At 40.6% G+C, this 25,911-nt stretch overlaps 1 protein-coding gene across 1 annotated transcript; it reads right to left on the bottom strand.

Annotated features, from left to right (window-relative positions):
• Positions 1–7,018: 7,018 nt before the first annotated feature.
• On the bottom strand, positions 7,019–24,920 carry PRR11 (proline rich 11). The gene is made up of 9 exons (XM_052658765.1): positions 24,793–24,920; positions 19,146–19,296; positions 18,597–18,719; positions 14,851–15,114; positions 12,845–12,943; positions 12,372–12,484; positions 11,275–11,334; positions 11,089–11,185; positions 7,019–7,087 (listed from the first exon to the last, which is right to left on the bottom strand). Exons 1-9 carry the CDS (start codon positions 24,918–24,920, stop codon positions 7,019–7,021), a joined length of 1,104 nt encoding a protein of 367 aa, XP_052514725.1.
• Positions 24,921–25,911: the final 991 nt, after the last annotated feature.

The following is a 25,911-nucleotide window of genomic DNA, read 5'->3' as shown; positions in this document are numbered from 1 at the left end:
CTACAACAGTTTAATTGTTCTTACCATATTTAATCTCTTAATCGTTTTCTACATCATATTTTCTTTGACATACCACTACTCACCTCAAACTTTTTTTTTTTCACTACCAGTAGTGGTTTTATTTTATTTTTATTGAAGTATAGTTGATTTCCAATGTTGCATTAGTTACAGGTTTACCGCAAAATGATTCAGTTTACATATTTTTTCTGATTCTTTTTCATTATAGCTTCCCTGGTGGCTCAGATGGTAGAGCGTCTACCTGTAATGCGAGAGACCCGAGTTTGATCCATCGAAGATCCTCTGGAGAAGGAAATGGCAACCCACTCCAGTACTCTTGCCTGGAAAATCCCATGGACGGAGGAGCCTGGTGAGCTACAGTCCATGGGGTCGCAAAGAGTCGGAAAGGACTGAGCGACTTGATTCACTTTTACATATTTTTTCTGATTCTTTTCCATTATAGATTATTATAAGATATTCAATATAGTTCTCTGTGCTATACAGTAAATCCTTGTTTATCTACTTTACATATAGTAGTGTGTATCTGTTAATCCCATATTCCTAATTTATTCCCTCCAGCCCCCCACATCACCTTTGGTAACCATAGTTTGTTCTCTGTCTGTGAGGAGTCTGTTTCTGTTTTATAAATAAGGTCATTTGTATTATTTTTTAGATTCAACATATAAGTGTTAATGTTTGTCTTTTTCTGTCTGGCTTACTTCACTCAGTATGATAATCTCTAGATCTATCCATGTTACTGCAAGTGGCAATATTCCATTCTTTTTTATAGCCAAGTAATAGTCCATTTTATGTATGTATATATATACACACACACCTGATCTTTTTTATCCATTTCTCTGTTGATGGACTATTAGGTTGCTTGCATGTCTTGATAATTGCAAATAGTGCAATTGGGGGTACATGTAACTTTTTGAATTAGTTTCGAATTAGAGTTTCCATCTTTTTCTGGATATGTGCCTAGAATTGGGATTGCTGGGAGTTTTTTTTTTTTTTTAATCCCCACCCACCCTTCCTTCTTCCCCCTTGGAAATATTTTTAGTTTTTAAAGAAACTGCCATACTGATGTTCAGTAGTAGCTGCACCAATTTTCATGTCTACCAATAGTGTAGGAGTATTCCCTACACACTCTAGTTTTTTTATTTTTATTTTTGGCCACACAGCATGTGGAATCTTAGTTCCCTGACCAGGGATCGAACCTGCATCCCCTGCAGTGGAAGCTCAGAGTCTTAACCATTTGACTGCCAGGGAAGTCTCTATTATTTGTACACTCTTTGATGATGGCCATTCTGACTAGTGTGAGGCGATAACCTCATTGTAGTTTTGATTTGCATTTCTTTAATAATTAGCAATGTTGAGCATTTTGAAAGCAGTTAAATTTGTAGTTCACAAAATACAAAAATTCCACAGTGTCAAATGGCTCTATCAAAAGTAGACAAATAAGAATATTTTTCTTTAAGCTCTAGAACCTTGTTGTGCAAGGTGTAGTGCCAGTAGAGAGAGTGCATGCATGCTCAACTGGGTCTGACTCTTTGCAACCCATGGATCATAGCCCACCAGGCTCTTCTGTCCATGGAATTTTCCAGGCAAGAATACTGGAGTGAGTTACCATTTCCTACTCTAGGAGATCTTCCCGACCTGGGATCGAACCACTGCTCCACCTGGGAAGCCCAGCAAAGTGTAGACTAAAGAAAGAACTTGTTAGAAATACAGACTCTTAGGTCCCACCCCAGACCTAGTAATCAGAACATGCATTTCAACTAAATCTAATAATTTGTACACAGTATAGTTTGAGAAGCACCACCTTAAAAACATCTTTCAAAGCAAGGTGAACAGATTTCTTTCTTGACTCATATCAGTGGAAAAAGAAAGCCAGTGATTTTGAAAGATTTGTGAGGTACAACAAAAAATTCTTAGGCTCAGAGGATTATACACCAAAATGTTTAAAACTTGTTGGGATTTATTGACTTTTAGAATTGATGCTTTTGAACTGTGGTGTTGGGGAAGACTCTTGAGAGTCCCTTGGACTGCAAGGAGATCCAACCAGTCCATTCTAAAGGAGATCAGTCCTGGGTGTTCTTTGGAAGGAATGATGCTAAACCTGAAACTCCAGTACTTTGGCTACCTCATGCAAAGAGTTGACTCATTGGAAAAGACTCTGATGCTGGGAGGGCTTGGGGGCAGGAGGAAAAGGGGACGACAGAGTATGAGATGGTTGGATGGCATCACTGACTCAATGAACATGAGTTTGAGTGAACTCCGGGAGCTGGTGATGGACAGGGAGGCCTGGCGTGCTGCGATTCGTGGGGTCGCACAATGAGTCGGACAATGAGCGACTGAACTGAACTGAGTGTTATAGCAAAAAATTTTAAAGCAGTTTTAGGGTTATAACAAAATTGAGCATAGAGAGCTTCCATATACCCTCTACACAGGCATATCTTTTTTACTATCAACACCAGGCTCCAGAGTGGTACATTTATTACAATATCTGAACCTACTTTGACAGATTATTATCACCCCCAAATCCATACATTAGGGTTTATTCTTGGTGTTGTACCTTCTGGGTTTGGACAAATGTAGGTTGTGTTTCTGCCATTTAAGAGTCTTATAGAAGTTTCAGTGCCCTAAAAATCCTATGTGCTCCACCTGTTCATCCCCCTCTTCCCCCAAACCCCTGATCTTTACTGTCTCCATAGTTCTGTCTTTCCCAGAATGTCATATAGCTGGAATCATACATACAGTGTGTAGCCTTTTCATATTGGCTTCCTCCCCTTAGTAATATGCATCTAAGTTTATTCTATGTCTTTCATGATTTGCTAGCTCATTTCTTTTTAGTGCTGAATATTTCATTATTTGGATGTACCACAGTTTATCCATTCACCTACTGAAAGACATCTTAATTGCTTGCAAGTGTTGGAATTATGAATTAAGCTCCTATAAACATTTGTATGCAGGTTTTGGGTGAATATATTATTTATTGTTTTTTTATATTCTTATTTTTACATCTCTATTTTTGAATTTTTCTTTCTAATCTTAAAAGTTCTCTTGACAAGAAAAAAGCCTGTAACTATATGAGGTGACTGATGTTAACTAAATTTATTGTAGAAATCAGTTTGCAATAGATACATACATCAAACCATTATGTTGTATACCTTAAGCTAATATAAGGTCATATGTCAATTATATCTCAAGAAAACTAGGGGAAAAGAATTCTCAAAGCCCTTGGTCCTGGTGCTGCTATTTTTGATATATTAAGCTATATTGGGCTTCGGGAAATTCTTCTCAAGCAATACTTATTTGCTAACAAGAATTTAGAAAGGACTGGAAGTGGGCTTTAAAAATTTTTGTCTATTTGGTTTTTCACTTGTTTCCTTCTCTACTTCTATATGTCCAGATTCTCTCCCATTTCTAAAAGCCAACTAAAATAAGAAATTGTACATATTTATCCACATAAATTATGTTGTGATCCTCATCATGTACATTATTTGCTATGTTTAGTATGTGACTTTCCTGCTATAATATTAACAATTCTTTGACTTACAAATGCATAAACAAATAGTATATATTAACCACATCATTTGTATAATTTCCCAAGTAAACAAAATGTTAAAAAACTAAGTTGAAAAGACTCCCTAGAAGGAGTTACAACTCTCATACTTTGCTGAAGGGACCATTGATTTGTACAGCCACTTGGAATCCTAGTTTGGCAGTATCTAGAAAACAGGCATGCTTTACCACCTAGCAGTTCCACTCCTAGACATACACATTCAGGTCACTCTTGCATAAATGTACATGTTCAAGAATGTTCAACATGGCATGCATGGGGACTTCCCTGGTGGTCCAGTGGTTTAAGACTCTGCATTTCCACTGCAGAGGGCACAGGTTCCACCCCTGGTCAAGGAAGTAAGATCCCACTTGCCTTGTGGCACAGCCAAATTTAAAGGAAAAAATTAAATAAATAAATCATAGCATTTAGGGATGCATATTTAGGCCCAGCGTATTTAGAGGGCAAAAGCAAAGAAAAACAAATAGATGAGTAGTTACTTTTTTTTTTTTAAGAGAACCCATTTTTGGCTTTAGCCTTTGGGTTTTTGTTTGTTTGTTTTAATTAAAGAACATTTTTGGGTGCACTAGGTCTTCATTGCTGCGCCCAGGCTTCTCTTATTGTGGAGCACAGGCTCTAGATGCGCGGGCTTCAGAAGTTGCAGCGAATGGGTTGAGTAGCTGTGGCACCCAGCCTAAGTTGCTCTGCAGCACATGGGCTTCCAGGGATGGAATCTGTGTAGCCTGCATTGGGAAGAGGATTCTCATCCACTGTACCACCAGGGAAGTCGAGTAGTAACTTCTTGAGGAAAGGTATTAACGTAAGGGATGGAAACAGGCGGAACTTCTAGACACTTAAATGTTCCTTTCTTGGTGGTCCCATGAGTGTTTGATATTGTGTCTATTTATGTTTTATGTACTTCCCTGTATGTTATATTTCTAGGGCAAAACGTTAAAGAGAAAGACCAAAGTTTTGTATTGTTCTTTATTCAAAAACTGGATGCACCATGCTTGTTCATATTCTCTGGTTGACATTCAGTCTCAAAATAAACAGTGGAAACATATGATCAGCAACAATTTAATGAAGCCATAGCAGTTATTGGATTCTCAAATGGGTACAATATGAAACCTGTCATAAAAATTAGTAAAAGATACAAGATAGGACACATTTTAACACTGATACGATAGTAATAGCAGCTTTACAAATATTTAACCATAGGATTCCTATAGCTTTTCAAAAAAATGAACCTTTATCTCACAAGAATCATAAAATCATTTAAATTGATACAGTACACAATGGTTTATTAATATTATAAACATTATTAGATGTCCCACAGAATATTGTTACAAATACTCACCTGATTTCTTCTCAGTGATCATTCCCTTTATTTTACTTAATATAAACATAGTAACAGGTTTAAAAAGTTTTTATTAGAACAGATGCATTTCTTAACTTCAGTATCTGCTTAATTTTCATCCATAAATGTAAATGTGGGTCTCATCAAAACAAAACACTGTTTCCGTATCTGCTTTCCGGCCTGGTGACTTTTCACAGCCCCCTATTTGGTATCTCGAAGTTACATTTATCTGAGGGAATATAGGCATTTTGGCTAAATTAATAAAATATCTTTTTAGCCTAATCAGGGAATATTTCAGGGACATCACCTATGTAAGTGCTTCCTGCCGGGTTAGAAGTTCAGTGTAAAACTGACCCTCCTTGATTCCCCTCTGTGAGGAGCCACTATCCGCATTTGGGAACTGCAGTGGAAGTTATCAGCATCAGAGCTAATGCTGTGCCTTCAGAGTCTCACTCACCCTAATGAGAGTTCCTCTTCTTTCGTGATATTTAGCACATTAGTGACAGGGATCTTGGCTGAAGCTACAGTACTGCCTACTGCTAAGCAGACAGGTCTGACAAAACCAGGGGCTCCCAGATATTGGCAACCTTGTAGGAGACTGACTGGTAGGGTTGCCAGATAAAACGTAGGATGTTCAGGTAAATTTGAAATTCAGAAAAACAATGATGTATTTTTTTAAGTATACATATATAGAAGTGGTTTAGTCGCCAAGATGTGTCTGACTCTTGCAACCCCATGGACTGTAGCCCCCCAGCTTCCTCTGTCCATGGGATTCTCCAGGCAAGAATACTGGAGTGGGTTGCCATTTTCTTCTCCAGGGGATCGTCCCGACCCAGGGATCGAACCTGGGTCTCCTGCATTACAGGCAGATTCTTTACCGACTGAGCTACAAGGGAAGCCCATGGCAATATTTAGGACATCGTTATACTTAAAAAATTACTCATCATTTAATGGGTCATATATATGCTTAAGTTACTTGTTGTTTATCTGAAATTCAAATTTGATGGGGGTGTCATGTATTTATGGGCTTCCAAAGTGGCTTGAGTGGTAAAGAACTGCCTGCCAATGCAGAAGACAGGAGATGCAGGTTGGATCCTTGGGTTGGGAAGATCCCCTGGAGGAGGGCACAGCAACTTACTCTAGTATTTTTGCATGGAGCATCGTATGGACATAAGAGTCTGGTGGGCTATGTCCATTGGGTCGCAAAAAGCTGGACACGACTGAAGTGACTTAGCAGGCATGTATTTATATTTGCTAAGTCTGGCAACCCTGAATTGGCAGGAAAAAGTAAAATCCTGTGATTGTGCAGAATTACTGTTATTGAATCGACAGGCACTTGAGGACAGAGAATCAGGCCTCACAGTGAATCTGCTATGGACCTCAGAGAATCCCTGGTGGTGCCCTGTAGAAAACCCAAGGTTCATGTAGAGGTCTTCATGAAGTCTATGTTTAGCTTAGTACGAATTTGGATAGCAGATATCAAAATAAGGAATATCCCAGACTTTAGCAAGCCTGATATTGTTACATACCTATGATACTAGAAATGAAATTCTAATTTTTAAGGTCACGTTGGAGCTTTTGCTTCAGATCCTTTTGGAATAGTTAGGTTTGGATGGGAGATGATCTTACCTAATTGCTTATAGGGAACAGAAACAAAATCTAGGGGGGTCTTTCTGGGTTAAGTAGCACTTAATGAACACATGAACTTTACAGGATGAAATATTTTGCTTTTTAATTTCCTGAGAATACTCAAGATGAATGGGTACCAGGTTATTTTAATGTCATAACTGTACCTATAGACCACAAATTAGAGTTATCTAGTTAAATTGGAATAACCTTCCTAACTTAAATTGAGTAATTCCAGGATAAACATTACTTTGGGGATTACATTTTTCCATCTGTCCTGTGAACAATCTTGTAAACTAGAAAGTATTCTAATACCCACTTTTCATTACAGTATGCATGGGCTCCATACATATTTTAATTCTTCAAATGAATTATATATTAATATAGTTATTTATACATATTATACTTCAAAAGGATTGGGGTCATTTTATCTGTACATTTAATGGATCATTGCTGGGAGTCAGGCAGAGGTGGCATCAGTTTTGTTCATCAAAGCTGCTTGTAGAAACCGGCAGAGTTTGAGTTGGGCTTCTAGGGTGAGCCAGCTATGAAAAAAACAAGAAGTCCCAATTATAACATGAATTATGTTCTTGTGGCCACCATAGCTCTCCTTCCTCACTATCAGAACCCAGATTTTATGCAAGGCAGCAATGCGGCCAGATTCTAAAACTCACTTTTTCCAACTTCCCTGATATAATCAAAGTTCCTGGATATCACCTGTTTTAAGAGATGAAGGGCAGTTTAGCTAGGATATCTTTTTGATCTTTCCCCTTCTTATCTTGCTTACAATTTAGACAAGAGGCTTTAGGAAGTGTAGACGTTCTGCACGGTAGGGATAAAAGCCAGGTATGAAGGTTGGAAGAGAGGTGACAACATGGGGAATCTGCTATACCCTGTATCCAATGCCTATTTCCCAAGACAATATGCAGAGAAGAAAAATAAGCCTCCATTTGCTTAAGCCACTATAGTCAGATTTCTCTTACCCACAGTCAAACGCAAAACCTAATAGGAGTGGGGAAAGTTATTCCATGTCTAAAACAAGTTTTTACTAAATACCTTGTATCTTTGGCCACCTGATGCAAACAGCCAACTCAATGAAAAAGACCCTGATGCTAGGAAAGACTGAGGGCAGAAGGGGGCAACAGAGGGCATCGCTGACTCAAGGGACGTGAGTTTGAGCAAATTCCAGGAGACGGTGAAGGGCAGAGAAGACTGGTGTGCTGCAGTTCAAGGGGTTGCAAAGAGTCAGACACAGCTTAGCAACTGAACCACCACCACCATCCTCTACTAAGTGGATTTTGGAGAGCACAACATATGGCAAAGGTCTCATCTGTGATATTTTTAAACTATTTCTTTTTGGCTGAGCTGAGTCTGCGTTGCTTTGCGCAGGTGTTCTTGAGGTGTGGCTGGCGGGGGCTACTCTTCATTGCGTGTGCGGGCCTCCCACTGCGGCGGCTTCTCTTCTCGTGCAGCACTAGCTCTAGACCTTGGGCTCAGTAGCTGTGGTGCACCCTTCAGCGATTCCTCGGCATGTGGAATCTTCTTGGACCAGGGACTGAACCTGAGTTGTTCCCTGCATTGGCAGGTGGATTCCTATCCACTGCACCACCAGGAAAGACCTTCATCTGTGATTTTTGATGCCGTTGCTCAGGACATGGGTTTGTTGCTCATTGCATTTTTACATGCTTCCACATTAACCAATCCACTATAGTAGTTATAGGGTGGGATAGGGACAAAAAAGACCTAGAGCTGAACAAAGAAGGGAAGGACGGAGTTCCTTATGGTTAGGATTTGGTGCTTCCACTTCCAAGGCTTGAGTGCAATCCCTGGTCAGGGAAGCAGCACAGCCAAAATAAGAAAAAAAAGGAAAGGGCTTAGTCGTTAAATAAGGCCTCTGCCTTCTGCCTCTGCTCTTCACAATTTACGGTATCACCAAGGAATGTGATCTGGGAGTGGACTCCTAGTGAAGGCTCCAAAGAAGGAAAGGGGCATCAGGCCTCATCTGCAAAGAAGGCCACACAGTGCCCAGCAGGACAAGTTGATTGGCAAGAGGGAAACCAAGCTATCCTGCAAAAGGAACTGATTCCTTTTTTTGAAAACAAAAATTGATTTACAATGTGTGTTAGTTTCAGGTATAAAACTTCAGATTCTTTTCATTAGAGGTTCCTATAAGATACTGAATATCGTTCCCTGCGCTATACAGTAGGTCCTTGGTTATTTATATTATAAAATAGTGTATATCTGTCTACTAAATAGTGTATATCTAGTAGTGTATATCTGTTAATTCCAACCTCCTTATTTATCCCTCACCCCTCTACTTTGGTAACCGTAAGTTTGTTTTCTATGTCTGTTAAGTCTGCTTCAGTTTTCTAAATAAGCTTATTTGTATCATTTTTTTAGATTCCATATATGTGATATATAATAGTGATCTTTCTCTGCCTAACTTCATTTAGTATGATAATCTCTAGGTCCATTTATGTTGTTGCAAATGGCATTATTTCATTATTTCTTATGGCTGAATAACATTCCATTTCATATATTCATATATATTCATATGAATTCATATATATTCATGTGTGTATACATATACATATACATATATATGTGACATCTTTATCCATTCATCTGTTGATGGAAATTTAGGTCACTTCCATGCTTTGGCTATTGTAAATAGTATTGCTATGAACACTGGTGTATGAATCTTTTTTATACAGTTTTCATCCTTTCTGGATATATGCTGGATCATATAGTAATTCTATTTTTAGTTTTTTGAGGAACCTGTTTTCTATAGTGGCTACACCAATTCATATTCCCACCAACAGTGTATGAGGGTTTCCTTTTCTCTACACCCTCTCCAGCATTTATTATTTGTAGATTTTTAGATGATGGCCATTCTGACCAGCCTGAGGTGATACTTTATTAGGGTTTTAATTTGCATTTCTCAATAGGTAGTGATGTGAATCTATTCATGTGCCTGCAAGCCATCTGTGTATCTTCTTTGGAGAAATGTTTGTTTAGGTCTTTTGCCAACTTTTTTATTGAGTGTTTATTTATTTGCTATTGAGTTGTATGAACTACTGGTATGTTTTGGATATTAAGTCCTTGTCAGTCACATTATTCACACATATTCCCTCCCATTCAGTAGGTTGTTTTTGTTTTCTTTATGGCTTCCTTTGCTGTCTGAAAGCTTTTAAGTTTGATTAGGTCCCATTTGCTTATTTTTGCTTTTATTTCTTTCACAAAAGGCAAAAAATTCTCAACAAGGGAATGAACGAAGGGAGGACAGTGCTGGGGTGGGAAGAGTGTCTGCAGAGGAATTTGTGGTGAGTCTCCTGGGCCAGAGGGAGATGGAAATACAATCTTCACAGCCAAGAGGCCAGCAGCCCTGAGCCCCAGCACTCTAGCAGGAAGGGGCTGCAGATGAGACAAATAGAGTTTGGAAGAAATCACACAAGAGCCAATTGATGCACTGGATTTTGGTGTGTGAGTCATACAGGCAGGTAACAAAGAAAGCTGCCAAGACCTTTTCCTATCAGCTCTGCATAGCTGACTCCTATCTCCATCTTCATCCCCGTCTCTCTGTTACAGCCTCACTGGCCACTTTCCAATTCCTCAGATAGACCCTGATCCCTCCCATCATGAGACCTTTGCGGATCTTATTCTTTTCGCCTGGGACTCTCCTCTGTGACATTCATGGTGGGCTCACGATACAGACACCCTCTCCAGTTAATGCCTATTCATCCTTCAAGTCTCACCTCATCACTTCCTAAGGGAATCTTTCCTAGATCATCCAGGTTGGGTCAACTTTCTCCAAGGATTCTCACTGAACCTTGTTACTTTCCTTCACAGAATTTACTTCAGTGCAAAATCACACAAATTGTGATTATTGATTACTGTCTACTTTTCCCATTAGACTGAAAGCTCCAAGACAGTAGATTTGTGTCTGTTTTTGCTTACCACTGTCTCCCTGGTATTCCGGCACAGTGTCTGGCATATAGGGACTGCTTAATAAATAGTTATGAATGAAATTAATAAAACCAGACATTCATTGCTAAAGTAGAGATGATAATCTTAGCTATTTCATAGCATTTCAGGAACCACAAACATGAAGTTCTTTATAAAGCATCAGTTCAGTTCAGTTCAGTCCCTCAGTCGTGTCTGACTCTTTGCGACCCCATGGATTACAGCAATGCCAGGCCTCCCTGTCTGTCATCAACTCCTGGAGTTTACTCAAACTCATGTCCATCGAGTCGGTGATGCCATCCAACCATCTCATCCTGTCGTCCCTTTCTCCCGTCTTCAATCTTTCCCAGCATCAGAGTCTTTTCAAATAAGTCAGTTCTTCGCATCAGGTGGCCAAAGTATTGGAGTTTCAGATTCAGCATCAGTCCTTCCAATGAATATTCAGCACTGATTGCCTTTAGGATGGACTAGTTTAAGGAACTGTTTAAAAATTACTACTATTATTAAGAAAGATGCTTTAGATTATGATTCTAAATTAAAGAGTTTGAAGAAAAGGAAGCAAATGCTTTTCATAAAAGCTTACCTGAAATTTTCTCTTCAAGGCCCGGGTCATCACCGGGGTTAGTCCAGTTCCTGTTTCCACATTTTCTTTATTAGTAAGTGGGGTTCCACCTGGGCTCCTGCAAAGGTAATGAAAATATTGTGAGCTGTGTTTTACGCCAACTTTTCAAATGAATTTAGAGAGCATAAAGATAGGAGAATGGATTACCTCTCCACATCGACTTTTCTAAGTAGTTTCCGTAGATCTAACTGACTTTTACCAGGAGTACTGATAAAATAAAAATGCAAAAGTTAGAGCTCACCAGATTGTATAATTTTTCTCCAAGTAAAGCAACCATTTCAAAATGGGCAACATCCTAGAAAGTAGTTTGTTACATTAAAAAATAGCAGTAGATGCTGATAGGAGCATAAAGTGATATAATGATTCTAATAATAATCAGAATCTAATACTTGAATAACTAATACTTTCATTTTATTATTTTTTTTAAATAAATTACTTTTTTTGATGTTGTACTTACACTTGTAAGAATCCATCTTAGGGCAAAACTCAGTTATGCACACAGATGATGGACAAGGATGATTACTGAAGAGTTACAGAAATAAAAAAATCACAAACAACCTAAATGTCTCAAAATACTATTTTATCTATGAAGTTCACATATTAAAAAACTGCATCTATTGAAGAAGTCAAGATGATTCTTTAAGCTAATTTTTAATGAGATGGGGAAAGTTTATGACACAGTAATGGGAAAAGCTCTACTTGTATATACTGGGTTGGCGAAAGAGTTCATCCACATTTTTCTGTAACACTGCACAGAAAAACCAAACAAATTTTTTGGCCAACTCAACATAATATAAATTACACATGGGTACAGACATGTGTATGTATGTATATACATATTTCATGCAATATGTATTTAATATACATATTTCATACACATATACCTGTAATATGTATATTACATATACATATTTTATTGATTCCAAGACATTCTAGTTTTTGTATTATTTCTAAAACTGTGCTGATTTGAAAATTCCTGATGATATTTTATATTTTGCAATAAACAGTACCATGAACTGGAAATAATAGTGTATATGCCTAGAAAAAGACTAGAATGATAAACAACAGTATGTTAAGAGTGGCTGTCTCCAATGATATGATTATTTGATGATTTTTGTTTTCCTTAAACATGACTGTATATTTCAATTTTCCTATATGATCATATATAACTTTTAGAGTTAGAAATAAGCAAAATATTACTATTTTAAAGTAGCAGTAGAGTGTAATGCTGTGGAGTTTCTTACATTAAGACATTTGTAACTCGAGTTGATAACACTTTGGACTTCGGTTTCAGGGTAACGCGTTGCAGGTCAGAGACAGTAACCAGTGGGTTCTGTGCCTTTGGTGATGGTACAAGCTTTAATCACAAAACGAGACATTATTAAAAACTGATTTAAAAGTATCATTCAAAATGTAAACATACCAAAACAACAAATCTTCGAGTGCTGAGTATGTGTAAAATATATCTATTCAATTTTCATTCCAAAGCTTCAAAGTATATCTCTACCTTTTCAAGCTAATGGTTGGTGGATAAAACTGCTGAATTAAATAATTGGGGGATTTATATATTTTGTTGAGGAGATCAAAAATTACTCAAATAAAATATCAAATACTTTCCTCAGAACAGCTTTTATATCTAAGACTTATGCTTATTTTCTATTGAGAGACAATCAGGTTAAAAAATGAAAGACCACATGTGTGGTCAATGATTTCTTACCTTCCTCCTTTCATCAAAACTCTGTGTCTTCTTTAATTTCACAGTCAGTAGATCTTTAACTGTTATCTGCATGGGTCCATTTTTTTTTAATGGTCCAGCCTTAAGATACAAGGAAAAATTAGAATTCAAACTGAAACCAGGACATCTAGTCAAATGCAAATCCAAATCTAGTTTTTAAAACCTCAGAGTTAAAAGTTAACTCTTATTTCCCCGAGGAGCCAATCAAATTCTTTCCATGCCACCAAGAACTAATTCTGTTTTCAGTATCCATGGATGCTAAAGCTATTGAAAAATATTAATGAAAATGTAAGGCTTTGAAACTAAGTAAGAGCTGGGCTAGTTTTCTACAGCTACGCATCTTCCTTAGGAATTGTTGTAATAAGATGGAAGTAGAAAGAGTTCCTCTAATCAATGTGAAGTTTTGCCTAAATTACCTAAGAAAATGACACACTTGCCAGAAAGCAAGCACATATACTTGAAGAGGTATATATTAGGGCAACTATAACAGCTGACTCTGCATTTAATTCAGTCATTTTAAACCAAATGTATCTGCAGTAAAAAGTAATCAGCATTTTAGATAGGGCTGTGTTAGTGGGCAGGTAAGTAGCTCTAGATAGCATATTGAAAAGCAGAGACATTACTTTGCCGACTAAGGTCCGTCTAGTCAAGGCTATGGTTTTTCCTGTGGTCATGTATGGATATGAGAGTTGGACTGTGAAGAAAGCTGAGTGCTGAAGAATTGATGCTTTTGAACTGTGGTGTTGGAGAAGACTCTTGAGAGTCCCTTGGACTGCAAGGAGATCCAACCAGTCCGTTCTGAAGGAGATCAGCCCTCGGATTGCTTTGGAAGGAATGATGCTAAAGCTGAAACTCCAGTACTTTGGCCACCTCACGCGAAGAGTTGACTCATTGGAAAAGACTCTGATGCTGGGAGGGACTGGGGGCAGGAGAAGAAGGGGACGACAGAGGATGAGATGGCTGGATGGCATCACGGACTCGACGGACGTGAGTCTGAATGAACTCCGGGAGTTGGTGATGGACAGGGAGGCCTGGCGTGTTGCGATTCATGGGGTCCCAAAGAGTTGGACACGACTGAGCGACTGAACTGAACTGAACTGAACTGAAGTAGCTCTAACGGAGACTGGTTCTCCAGTCCAATGGCATTACACTTTAGGATCTACTAGTTCTTTTTCTATTTTTTTAAATTTTTTTTATTGTGATAAAAGTCACATACTAAATAATATAAAACATACTATCTTAGACATATTTAACTGTACAGTTCAGTGGCACTAAGTATATTCATATTGTGAAACACTGACCATCATCTATCTCCCGAATTTTTCACCTTCCTAAACTGAAACTCTGTCTCCATTAAGCACTAAATCCCTATTTCTCCTCCCCAAAAGAAAAAGGTAAGTCCCCATTCCCCCTCCCCACCTCACCCTTTGTGCTTTCTGACCCTATGAATTTGACTATTCTAGGTAATGGCGACCCACTCCAGTATTCTTGCCTGGCAAATCCCATGGACGGAGGAGCCTTGTGGGCTGCAGTCCATGGGGTTGCACAGTCGGACATGACTGAAGCGACTTAGCAGCAGCAGGTACCTCCTACAAGTGGAATCAGACAGCACTTTTCTGCACCTACTGTTGTTCTGACTTTACTCACTAAGGAGTCTGTTTTTAATTTGGTTTCCCAGAGAGATTTTCCTCTTGGTAAAAAAGGTATACCAAGAAGCCAACAGGAATCTCCCACCCTGCTGGGTTTCATTCATTTATCCTCCAAAAAATAAAAAAGCACTTTCATTTCTAATTCCAACTTCTGCGATTTCCCAGGGGACCATGTCTTTAAAAACAATAATTGCCATAAGCAGGAGATGGAATTAGAATAAAAGGTAGTCCTTTTGTTCTGTCAGAGCCCTTTGCCCAGCCTTAAAAAAGATACCTGGCTTGACTCCTTCCTTACCCACTGACCAAAACACACCTTTACTAGACTGTTTTTTTTTTTACCTGAAGTGCTTTCGTGAGAGCAGATTTTCTGAGCAGCAATGGTGCTGTCGGTGGTGCGGGTGGAGGCAGAGGAGGAGGAGGGGGAGGAGGGGGCGGAGGGGGCGGAGGGGGTGGAGGGCGACTGGCTGGCTGCGCTGGGGAGGGAGGACAGAGAGCTGCAGAGTCTGCAGGGCTGGCTGGAGCACCGGTGGGCACTTCTGGACGCTCAGGACCCGTGTGACACGCTTGACCACAGCTGGGACAGGAGGAGTTTTCTGAGATGGCCTGGAAGAGATTGCATTTGGCACCTAAAGAGCAGATTTATTTGCTTCTTTATTTATTTGAGCAGTCATCCAAATCAGAGCTGCCACGTGTTGAATGTCTTCTCCGTACACCACGTGCGCTACAATATTCCCTCATTTGTCACAAGCTCATTCACTCATTCATCTATTTGTTCTGTGTGTGCTATATGCCAGGCACTGTGGCTACAACGTGAGTCCTGTCTGTCTCCCCATCCAGCTGACAGTCCGCCGAGAAACAGAGACCTCAAACATAATACAAAACACATTCGAAACAAGCCAAGTAATACTCTAACAAGAGCCAAGGCTTCCCTGGTGGCTCAGTGGTAAAGAATCTGCCTGCCGATGCAGGAGACACAGGTTTGATCCTTGATCCGGGAAGATGCCACATACCCCGGAGCAACTAAGCTTCTGTGCCACAACTATTGAGCCCATGCTCTAGAGTCTGGGAGACGCAACTACTGAGCCTGTGAACCCTAGAGCTTGTGCTTGCAAGGAGAGAAGCTATGGCAATGAGACCCGTATGCACCACACCTAGAGAGTAGCCCCTGCTCACTGCAAGTAGAGAAAAAGTCCTCGCAGCAATGAAGATCCAGTACAGTCATAAATAAATACACGATTATTTCAAAAGAGAAAAATAAGAGCCACGAAGTGTGCTGTGAGCGTGAATAGCTAGAAGTCTAGAGAGTATTATTTAGCCATGATCTCAAGGATGAATTTAGGCTTCTCAGGTGAGGAAAGGATATAAAGATTGAGGGAAGGGAGTTCCTGGCAGAGGGAAAAATACTTAATGCAGCCAAGAATATAGTCTGTTCAAGGAACTGAATAAAAAAAGAGTCAAAGGTTGCAACCTGACTCTAATGGGCTGCATTGTCTTCCCCCAACCTGAACCCCTAGTACCTCAGTATGTGACTGTATTTGAAGACAGGGCCTTCAAAGAAGTGATTAAATTAAAAAGAGCCATTAGGGGGACTTCCCTGGTGGACCAGTGGCTAAGGCTCCGCACTCTCAATGCAGGGGGCCTGGGTTCAATCCCTGGTCAGGGAACTAGATCCCATATGCCGCAACTAAGACCTAGCTCAGCGAAATAAATAGATATTAAACAATAATAATAAGGGGGCCATCAGGGTGGGATCTAATCCAATGTGACTTGTGTCCTTACATAAAGACAAAACTTGAACATATAAGAGAGACGCCAGGGATGCATGGGCACAGAGAAAAGACCAGCTAAAGACACAGAAGACAAGCAGAGGAGAGAGGCATTAGAAGAAGCCAACCCTACCAGCACCTCGACCCTAGACTTCTAGCCTCCACAATTGTGAGAAAATAAATTTTGTTGAATAAGCCACTCAGTCTGTGCTACTTTGTCACGGCAGCCCTAGCAAATGAATGCAACCACCGCTCCCCGGAAGTAAGAGGGCATAATAGTTCCTAGGGGCTGCTATAACAAAGTATTACAAAGTTGGTAGTTTACAACAAAGAAAAGTCATTCTCTCCCACTCCTGGAGGTTGGAAGCCTGAAATCAAGGCGTGCATTCCCTCTCAAGGCTCTGGAGAAGGATCTGTTTCTTGTCTCTTCCAGCTTCCGGAATCTATTGGTGTGTCTTGGTTTGAGGCCCTATGACCTGAGTCTGTCCCTCGGTGGTCCCATTGCTTCTCTTCCCTCTATGTGTTCTGCTCTGTGTGTCTATTATAAGGACATGTCATTGGATTGAGGGTCCAACCAGATAACGAAGCATGATTTCCTCATCTCAAAACCCTTCACTTGATTATCTATCTACAAAGACCCTGGTAGATAAGATAATATCTACAGGCTTCCAGGGATTAAGACTTGGACCAACTTTTTGGAGGGCCATCACTCAGCCCACTACAGATGGTATCTCGCCCATTTTTATTGATGCAGAAACTAAGGTCCAGGTTGTGGGATGATTTGCCTTTTCTCTTTAGGCTAGATCACCTTAAGGTACAAATTCTGGGAGTAGGGGTGTAGTCCCAGAAGTGTCTCTCCAAAACAATGAGCACAGTGTTTATTCTTTACATTTTAGACACTGAGAATAGGGGTCTTGCTTAGGGGAGTTTGGAGAGAGTGGATATCTATAGTTTTTTTCCTGCCTATCTCAGTCAAGAAGTTAGAAACCCCACTGAGTATTTAAAAGAGGGGACAGGAACATCCCTGGCAGCCCAGTGTTCAAGACCCTTGCCTTCCAATGGAGGGGGCATGAGTTCTATTCCTGGTCAGGGAACGAAGATCCCACATGCCTCAGGGTGCAGTCAAAAATTTAAAAAAAAACAACCTTCTTTGGAGAGGGAACATGTAATATGGGGAAGAGCTTCTATATTATATATGGAAGAGCTGAGCGGCACCCAAGGGACAGAGGCAGTGCAGTCATTAGCAACAGCAAAAGCCATAAACACCCTGAGACTGGAGGGTCAAAGGAAAGGGCAGTGTAACCAGATCTCTGGAGCTAGGCTAACCCAGAGAGTCAAGAAACATGGCGGATTGACCTAGTGGGGGTGGGGCTGAGGCAGCAATGACAGCCATTGCTGGAGAAACAGCCCAACACAGAGAACAAAGGGAAAAAACACCCCAGCTTCGCCTGTCTTCCTTGGGTCGGGAAGGTCCCCTGGAGAAGAAATGGTTACCCACTCCAGAATTCTTGTCTGGGAGAATTTCATGGAGAGAGGAGCCTGGTGGGCTACAGCCCATAGGGTCACCAAGAACTGGACAAAGACTCTGATACTGGGAGGGATTGGGGGCAGGAGGAAAAGGGGATGACAGAGGATGGGATGGCTGGATGGCATCACCGACTCGATGGACGTGAGTCTGAGTGAACTCCAGGAGATGGTGATGGACAGGGAGGCCTGGCGTGCTGCAATTCGTGGGGTCACAAAGAGTCAGACATGACTGAGCAACTGAACTGAACTGAACTGAGGGGACTAACACACACACACATACACGTATATGTATATGTGGTGCTAGTGGTAAAGAACCTGTCTGCCAATGCAGGAGATATAAGAGACGTGAGTTCGATCTCTGGGTTGGGAAGATCCCCTGGAGGAAGACATGGTGACCCATCCCACTCCAATAATCTTGCCTGGAAAATCCCATGGACAGGGGAGCCTGGTGGGCTATAGTCCAGGGGCTACAAAGAGTTGGATATGACTGAGCAACTAACACTTTCACTTTTCTCGCTCCTTCTAGCCTCTCATCAGTGTTTCCCATGAGTGCACACCGGGAGCCAGGTGACATGGAGCTTAGGCAATGGCGCCTGCAGGGGTCAGCCCCCCTGCGATGCAGAGCAGAGCCTCTGCAGTTTAAGGAAGGAATCTGACAGCAAAGATGCCCAGAACTAGCACGAGCCTGTAGCCACTCCCCCTTCTAATGAAAGCACACTGGGGTTCCAATGCAGGACTAGCTCTTGCCCCCTTACCTAAATCTGGCTTTGTTTTTCATTTGATAATACTAACCTTCAGTGCTTCCTGGAGCTTGCATACTTCATTTTCCAAAATGCAAAACCGTTGTTTTAGACTACGAAGTTCTTGGTGGCAGAGACGGGATGGAAAGATGGTGTTTTTTAAAACTTGGAAACTCTGAAATTCACAAATAAAGAAGTCTGACTCCATTGAGCAATATGCTAAGGACAATATGATAAAGAAAATGCTACAATGTATGTTTTATAGAAGTGAAGGCAACAACAAGGACCTGCTGTATAGCACAGGAAACTATATTCATTGTCTTTTAATAATCTATAATGGAAAATAATGTGGAAAAGAATATGTATGTGTGTGTGTAACTGAATCACTTTGCTGTACACCTAAAGCTAACACAACATTGTAAATCAACCATATTTCAATATGAAAATTTTATTAAAAAACGTGAAGACAGACATAAACACCTGACTTCATATTATGTGAGCTAAGCTCGAGTGTCTACTTAGCTGAGCACACACACATGAACACACATACTAAGTGTGTAGAAAAACCATAATGCTGAAAAAATGTATGTCAAATCCATACCTGGGTCATGCAGCTCCAGCACCAGCTGTATATAGACCATACTCTATTTGTCCAAAGCTTTATTGGATTTTTAAAACTGGGAAATCTGAAGTTCCAGGAGAGTCTTAGCCAGCTTCTACTAATGGGTATATCTGTTGAAGGAATAACCGCTCTGCAGGAAAGACAAAATCAAACAAAGCAAAAACTCCTGAGTTGGAATTAAAAGGCTCTAATTAAATAATTCTTAGTTTAGCACCTAAGAGTTGATGCTTTTGAACTGCGGTATTGAAAAAGACTCTTGAGAGTCTCTTGGACTGCAGGGAGATCGAATCAGTCCGTCCTAAAGGAAACCAGTCCTGAATATTCATTGGAAGGACTGATGCTGAAGCTGAAACTCCAATACTTTGGCCACTTGATGCAAAGAACCAACTCATTGGAAAAGACTCTGATGATGGGAAAGATTGAAGGCAGGAGGAGAAGGGAATGAAAGAGGCTGAGATGGTTGAATGGCATCACCGACTTGATGTACATGAGTTTGAGCAAGCTCCGGGAGTTGGTGATGGACAGGGAAGCCTGGTGTGCAGCAGTCCATGGTGTTGCAAAGAGTTGGACACGACTGAATGACTGCACTGAACTGAACTGAATTAAATAGCAAGCTAGTTTTATAGTATGACTGAGAGGCAGAGATTACCAAAAGCCAAATTTTTCATTTACTTCTAGAATTCCCAGTTTGACTTGTATAACAAATATTTGTTGAGTAAATAAATAATAATAAACCAAATCACACACTAAATAAATATGTGTCAGAGATTCAGTAATGAACAAAATAGATGAAAATCCTGCCTTCATAGGCTTTACAAAGAGGACTAAAAGGAAAATATATGTAAGCTACTTGACGTTACGTGGCAGCCTGGATGGGAGGGCATTGTGAGCGAGAACGTGTACATGTATATGTATGGCTGTGTCCCTTCACTGTTCACCCGAAGCTATCAGAACACTGTTCATCTGCTATATCCGAGTGCAAACTGAGAAGTTTAGAAGAAAATAAATATATGTGGGTTGTTAGGTAGTGAGCATTCATAACTGGACGTTGTTTCTGCTTTGGCTCTGTCTCTTCATTCTTTCTGGAGTTATTTCTCCACTGATCTCTAGCAGCCTATTGGGCACCTACTGACCTGGGGAATTCATCTTTCAGTTTCCTATCTTTTGGCCTTTTCATACTGTTTATGGGGTTCTCAAGGCAAGAGTACTGAAGTGGTTTGCCATTCCTTTCCCCAGAACAATATTGCATAGGAACCAGAGATTACCAAAAGCCAAATTTTTCATTTACTTCTAGAATTCCCAGTTTGACTTGTATAACAAATATTTATTGAGTAAACAAATAATAATAAGTCAAATAACACACTAAATAAATATGTGTCATGAATGATCCATGAATCAAGGTAAATTGGAAGTGGTCAAACAGGAGATGGCAAGAGTGAACATCGACATTTTGGGAATCAGGAAAATAGAATGGACTGGAATGGGTGAATTTAACTCAGATGACCATTATATCTACTTCTATGGGCAAGAATCCCTTAGAAGAAATGGAGTAGCCCTCATAGTCAGCAAGAGAGTCTGAAATGCAGTACTTGGGTGCAATATTAAAAACGACAGAGTGATCTGTTTCCAAGGCAAACCATTCACTATCCCAGTAATCCAAGTCTATGCCCTAACCAGTAATGCTGAAGAAGCTGAAGTTGAATGGGTCTATGAAGATCTACAAGACCTTCTAGAACACACATGCAAAAGATGTCCTCTTCATTACAGGGGACTGGAATGCAAAAGTAGAAAGTGAAGAGACACCTGGAGTAACAGGCAAATTTGGCCTTGGAGTACAAAATGAAACAGGGCGAAGGCTAACAGAGTTTTGCCAAGAGAACACATTGGTCATAGTAAACACCCTCTTCCAACAACACAAGAGAAGACTCTACACATGGACATCACCAGATGGCCAATACCAAAATCAGGTTGATTATATTCTTTGCAGCCAAAGATAGAGAAGCTCTATACAGTCAGCAAAAACAAGACCAGGAGCTGGCTGTGGCTCAGATCATGAACTCCTTATTGCCAAATTCAGACTTAAATTGAAGAAAGTAGGAAAAACCACGAGACCATTCAGGTATGACCTAAATCAAATCCCTTATGATTATACAGTGGAAGTGAGAAATAGATTCAAGGGATTAGATCCAATAGACAGAGAGCCTGAAGAACTATAGAAGGAGGTTTGTGACATTGTATAGGAGACAGTGATCAAGACCATCCCCAAGAAAAAGAAATGCAAAAGGGCAAAATGGTTGTCTGAGGAGTCCTTACAAATAGCTGATAAAAGAAGAGAAATGAAAGGCAAAAGAGAAAAGGAACGATTTATCCATGTGAATGCAGAGTTCCAAAGAATAGCAAGGAGAGATAAGAAAGCCTTCCTCAGTGATCAGTGCAAAGAAATAGAGGTAAACAATAGAATGGGAAAGACTAGAGATCTCTTCAAGAAAATTAGAGGTACCAAGGGAACATTTCATGCAAAGATGGGCTCGATAAAGGACAGAAATGGTATGGACCTAACAGAAGCTGAAGATGCTACAAGAGTAAACAAGAATAAAGAGAAAAACTATACAAAAAAGATCTTCAGGACCCAGATAACCATGATGGTGTGATCACTCACCTAGAGCCAGACATCCTGGAATGTGAAGTCAAGCGGGCCTTAGGAAGCATCACTACGAGCAAAGCTAGTGGAGGTGATGGAATTCCAGCTGAGCAATTTCAGATCCTAAAAGATGATGCTGTGAAAGTGCTGTACTCAATATGCCAGCAAATTTGGAAAACTCAGCAGTGGCCACAGGACTGGAAAAGGTCAGTATTCATTCCAATCCCAAAGCAAGGCAATGCCAAAGAATGCTCAAACTATCGCACAGTTGCACTCATCTCACACACTAGTAAAGTAATACTCAAAATTCTCCAAGCCAGGCTTCAACAGTACATGAGCCATGAACTTCCAGATATTCAAGCTGGATTTAGAAAAGACAGAGGAATCAGAGATCAAATTGCGAACATACATCGGATCATCAAAAAAGCAAGAGCGTTCCAGGAAAACATCTACTTCTGCTTTATTGACTATGCCAAAGCCTATGACTGTGTGGATCACAACAAACTGTGGAAAATTCTTCAAGAGATGGAAATACCGGACCACCTTACCTGCTTCCTGAGAAATCTGTATGCAGATCAGGAAGCAACAGTTAGAACTGGACATGGAACAACAGAGTGGTTCCAAATTGGGAAAGGAGTACAACAAGGCTGTATATTGTCACCCTGCTTATGCAGAGTACATCATGACAAATGCCAGGTTGGATGAAGCACAAGCTGGAATCAAGATTGCTGGGTAAAATATAAATAACCTCATATATACCGATGACACCACCCTTATGGCAGAAAGCAAAAAAGAACTAAAAATCCTCTCAATGAAAGTGAAAGAGGAGAGTGAAAAAGTTCGCTTAAAATTCAACACTCAGAAAACTAAGCTCATGGCATCTGGTCCCATCACTTCATGCAAATAGATGGGGAAACAATGGAAACAGTGGCAGATTTTATTTTTGGGGGGCTCCAAAATCACTGCAAATGGTGACTGCAGCCGTGAAATTAAAAGACGCTTGCTCCTTGGAAGAAAAGTTATGACCAACCTAGACAGCATGTCAAAAAGGAGAGACATTACTTTGCCAGCAAAGGTCCATCTAGTCAAAACTATGGCTTTACCAGTAGTCATGTACAGATGTGAGAATTGGAGTATAAAGCAAGCTGAGCACCAAAGAATTGATGCTTCTGAACTGTGGTACTGGAGAAGACTTGAGAGTCCCTTGGACTGCAGGAAGATCAAACCAGTGCATCCTAAAGGAAATCAGTCCTGAATATTCATTGGAAGGACTGATGCTGAAGCTGAAGCTCCTATACTTTGGCCACCTGATGCAAAGAACTGACTCATTGGAAAAGACCCTGATGCTGGGAAAGATTGAAGGCAGGAGAAGAAGGGCACGACAGAGGATGAGACAGTTGGATGGCATTGCTGACTCAGTGTACATGAGTTTGAGCCAGCTCTGGGAGTTGGTGATGGACAGGGAGGCCTGGCATGCTGCAGTTCAGAGGGTCACAAAGAGTCAGACACGAGTGAGCAACTGAACTGAATCCAGGTAGTGAACAAATGCTAAGGAGAAAAAGATAAAGCAAGATAGTGGGAATGTAAAATGTTGCCTGTAGGTGAACATTTCAATAGTGTAATCACAGAATATCTCACTGAGAAAGTGGCTTTTGAGAGCAAACCTCAACGGAATAAACTAGCAAAGCAAATATTTGGGGAAAAGAACATTCCAGGCAAGGGTAACAGCAAGTGGAAAGGCCCTGGGGTGGGTGCCTGTCTGAGGTGTTTGAGGAGTAGCGAGGAGGCTGGATGACTAGGGTAGAAAGGAGGGAAGAGGATTAATGGATAATGTGAAGCAGACCATAAAGGCTTTGTGGTTTATACAAAGAACTTTCAATGTAGAAGACCAATATGACATGATTTTAGTAGGCTCACTTTGAATGCTGTATTGAAATACACTGCAGAAGGGGGCAAGGGCAGAATAGGAAGGCCAGTTGGGGGACTTTTGCAACATTCAGGAGAGAGAGGAGTCAAGGATGGTATCATGCTTACTGATTTTTTGAGTCTGTTTCAAAATTTTTTCTGTAAAGAGACCTTTAAAAACAAAATGTGTAAAGTATGTTATTGTGAAAACTATCACCCTAGAGTTCTTAGACCTCAGAGTCTCTTTTAATAACACATTTAAGCCCTGAGTCCCAGAGAATAAATGACTGAACTTTACCAAAATGAAGGTTTAAGTTCCAGCTGTATACCCCTCTTTCATCACTTAGTTACCAGATTTATACAACTGAGTAGGAAAGTAGAAAATAGTTACTGTGCAAAGAGCCAGCTCATTAGAAAAGACCCTGATGATGGGAAAGATTGAGGGCAGGAGGAGAAGGGGACGACAGAGGATGAGATGGTTGGATGGCATCACCTACCTACTAGGTGGACATCAGTTTGGGCAGACTCCGGAAGATAGTGAAGGACTTAGCAACAGAACAACAATAAAACCTCAAACACAATTCCTTGAGATGTTTTACTTCGTTTGAACTCTTTTAAAAAAAAATTAATTTTTATTTATTTGGCTGCACCACGTCTTAGCTGCAGCACACAGGATCTTCCCGCTTCAGTGCGATTTGTAGGTCCTTTATTTGCGGCCTGTGAACTCAGTTGCCGCATGTGGGATCTAGTTCCCAGAACAGGGATTGAATCTAGGCCCCTGGAATCCTAGCCACTGGGCCACTGGGGTAGTCCCTCATTTGAGCTCTTAAACTATGGCTGCCACATGAAAATCAGGATGCTCAGCTAAAATTTAATTTCAGATAAAAAAATGAATAAGTAGTAAAAAATAATTTTTTGAGTGTATTTCAAATGTTACAGGGACAATACAAAAAAAATCATTCATTGGTTATCTGAAATTCAAATTAAGTGGCGTTCTATATTTTTCATTGATACATCTGGTGACTTGCTCCCAAACTGATCAGATTTTTAATACTTTCTCTGTTCCACATTATGCCTTACCTTTCTGGTGAGGGTGGCGGAGGAGGAGGTGTAACTAGCTTAGACTGGAAGTGAGAGGCTTCTTTTCTTTTGAATAATCTTTTCGCTTTGGCTTTTAGCTTTCTTCTTCGCTGTTTGAATTTGGGCATGGTTTCTGTAGAGAAAATATTTACATTTTTTGTTGAAGAATAATACACAGAAAAAAATACAATTTTTGACTGTATAGGTCAATGCATTATCACAAAATGAACACATTCTTGTAGCCACCATTGTGGTTAGCAAACAGGTCACCACCAGCAACCCAGAAGTCCGCCTGAAGCAGGAGATAGAGGGACCCTAGGCTGAGCAGCTGGACTCTGCCCCCGGTAGACAGATATTACTTTTCTTTCCTTTTTGGCTGCACTGGGTGTTTGTTGCGGCACACGGGGGCTTCTCTATTTGCAGCAAGCAGGCTTAGTTGCCCTGCAGCATGTGAGATCTTAGTTCCCCAACCAGGGACTGAATCTGTGTGCCTTGCATTAGAAGACAGATTCTCAACCACTGGATCACCAGGAAGTCCTGACAGATGTTTCAAGATAAAGATAATGGCAAGAGCAAGGAAGAGTTGAGTCCTGTTTAGATAAAAGAGAGAGACCACATATTTCTCATTTTGAGGTCTAGGAGGCTCCTAAGCTATGCGTGTGCAGAAAAGACCCTCAGGGGAAGGGGAGCCAGACCATATTATGTTCTGTAATGCAGTAAAGCACTAAATCCAAATTTGTAACTTCTCAGAGGCTCTTGCACTGGAATCCATTTTGGCTAAACGATGCACACACATACAAGGGAGGGCCCTGGTGTTGTTCATTCGCTAAGTTGTATCTAACTCTGTGACCCCATGGACTGCAGCAGGCAGGGGATCCCTGTCCTTCACTATCTCCTGCAGTTTACTCAAACTCATGTCCATTGAGTCAGTCATGCCATCCAACCATCTCATCCTCTGTCTCCCCCTTCTCCTGTCCTCAATCTTTCCCAGCATCAGGGTCTTTTCCAATGAAGGGAGGGCCCTGACCCAGACTAAATAGGGACTAAAAGTCAAAGCAAGATGATTGGCCAGAGGACACCAGGAAGAACTGACCCTGTATAAGCAATTTAATCCACCTC

This window comes from Budorcas taxicolor, chromosome 19 (genome assembly GCF_023091745.1).
Source record: "Budorcas taxicolor isolate Tak-1 chromosome 19, Takin1.1, whole genome shotgun sequence".
Classification (NCBI taxonomy): Eukaryota; Metazoa; Chordata; class Mammalia; order Artiodactyla; family Bovidae; genus Budorcas; species Budorcas taxicolor.
Note: the sequence above shows the minus strand (reverse complement) of the source record. Positions and strands in the feature narration are given on the sequence as shown.